The sequence below is a fragment of the Sphaeroforma arctica genome, assembly GCF_001186125.1.
Source record: "Sphaeroforma arctica JP610 unplaced genomic scaffold supercont1.5547, whole genome shotgun sequence".
Classification (NCBI taxonomy): domain Eukaryota; class Ichthyosporea; order Ichthyophonida; genus Sphaeroforma; species Sphaeroforma arctica.
Window position 1 is genome coordinate 1 of NW_014035011.1, and position 1,934 is coordinate 1,934.

At 48.7% G+C, this 1,934-nt stretch overlaps 1 protein-coding gene across 1 annotated transcript; it reads left to right on the top strand.

Moving 5' to 3' along the window:
• Window positions 1-867: 867 nt before the first annotated feature.
• Window positions 868-1,382, top strand: SARC_15060 (hypothetical protein; the record flags this gene model as incomplete). Its single annotated transcript, XM_014290810.1, has 1 exon — window positions 868-1,382. A coding segment is annotated over one exon (515 nt), but the record flags the coding sequence as incomplete, so codon positions are not given.
• Between the last annotated feature and the right edge of the window lie 552 nt (window positions 1,383-1,934).

Here is a 1,934-nt window from a genome sequence, read left to right on the forward strand (position 1 = left end):
CAAAGGTAGATGCACCGGCAAGGTAGGCCGAGATGCGATGTAGGGCGTCGTAATGGGTCTGGTCGCTAACTAGTTAAAAGTACATGCTATGTCCACCCTGGTCATGGTCGCGGTATATCCAAGGATACCAAGCAGTTGGCGGTATTTGCCGGAAAGTAGTGGGCCAGTGAATGATCCAGGGTGAGCGTCTGTGCCAGGGGTCGATTTATCCGGTTGATCATGTGCATGGAATGTGTCGAGCATACGAACTGAATAATAATCCTAAGAAAGAGATATAGAGCCGTCGGGATGTTGGACGACGTGAAAACCGACGATGTGGGTAGCAAGCCCCAGGTTGGTGAGTATGAAACTATCGGAGAGCTGGGTATATAGCCAAAGGGGATAAAGCGAGTCCGGAGGGGCGGCTGGAAGAATTTCGTCAACGTAGGTTATGACTGCAAGAGCACTTGTGTTAGGATTCCAGATGCATTCATCCTCAACTTTTTGAGCGAAGTCAGAGTCTCGATGTAGTCAGGAAGTCTCTGATAGGGTTTATTTAGGATTAGAGTTTATTTGATATTTGGTTTTTATTAGAGACCACAATTTGAACCGGGTTTATCTAATCAGATCAAAACTGATTAACGGAAAACACATGACAAAATGATAGTCATATGAATAGTTCAATAAATGAACAACGTTTACCCTTGTACGAGGGGAGTACGTTAAGATACAGTTATCTTCGACTACTTCCTACATCGAGGGGTGTCTCTTAGATCGAGGTTCCGTATCCTTCCTGTCTGTTTGAGTCCATAAGGTCCCTGTGAAGTGGTAGTATGGTACTGGGATAATAGTGATCGAGTTCTACAGACCTTATGTGGATACATACAGACTGGAGCATCGAGTTTATCATATTAGAAAGCAGAGGTGACATCGAAGTGGTAGATTTGATAGTCATGGAATGCGCGTATGGCTGCGAAAGTACGGATAGCAGTAGCAGCGGCGGCCGGAGTATATGTATCCGTATAGCTGTCGCCATACTCCTGTTCGTCGCCGCGAGTCACCATGCAAGCTTTATATCTAGTCAGACCGCCGTGTTCGTCATGTCTGATCGCAAAAACACATTCACTGTGAATAACTTTAGCCGAGTGGGGAGCTTCCGAGATAGAGATTGTGGTAGCCAGTTCCTTACGAATGTGATTCTGTCTTTCGGTCTCGATAGCATCTTTCCAGTGGGTCCAGTTTCTATGGACTTGATAGTACCATCTAGACCCATCGGGATGCCGAGCATCAGGGATGCCGAGCGGAAAATAGTATTGAGCGGAGATGTGGCATCTATGTATAGCGAGGGGTGGATGGGGGAAGACCAGGGCATACCTTTAAAGGTGGTGAAGTGTGGGATGTAGGGGAAAGAGGGATAGGAGTAGGGACATGGTGAATTACTGATGAGTGAGGATGTGAGGCAATGAAGTCAGGAGCGTCCGGAGTGGCCGGTGTCGTAAGGGGGCTGACGAATGTTCATTGAGTGTGCGTGAGGGTAACAGTATCTGAGGTGGTTTCACTGTAGGCCTGGGAACTTAGAAGCATGCCCGGTAGGAAAGGGTAGAGGGAAAATAGACGGACAGAAATGGTGGAGGATGGGGAGTTTGCTGAAGTGTGGAAGTCTGCTGTGGGGGTACATGTGGAGGTGTGTGAATGAATGAGGCAGAGGGCCCTGCGTCCAAGTGTGGTGTAGTTGCAGGTAGAAGAGGAGGCGGAGAGAGGGGAGTCGTCGTGGGGAGTGGTAATATGTGAGATTCTTGGTTGATAGCTGGTGTTGGGTAGCAAATTTTGGACACGGTGGTGACCTTCTGTTTGATAGGATGGTGTGATTGGGAGGGTACCGGGGGTGATTGAGGGGGGGGGGGATGGAAACTCGGCGGGGGCGGGTTCTGGTGAGATGTCGGCCTGTTGAATAG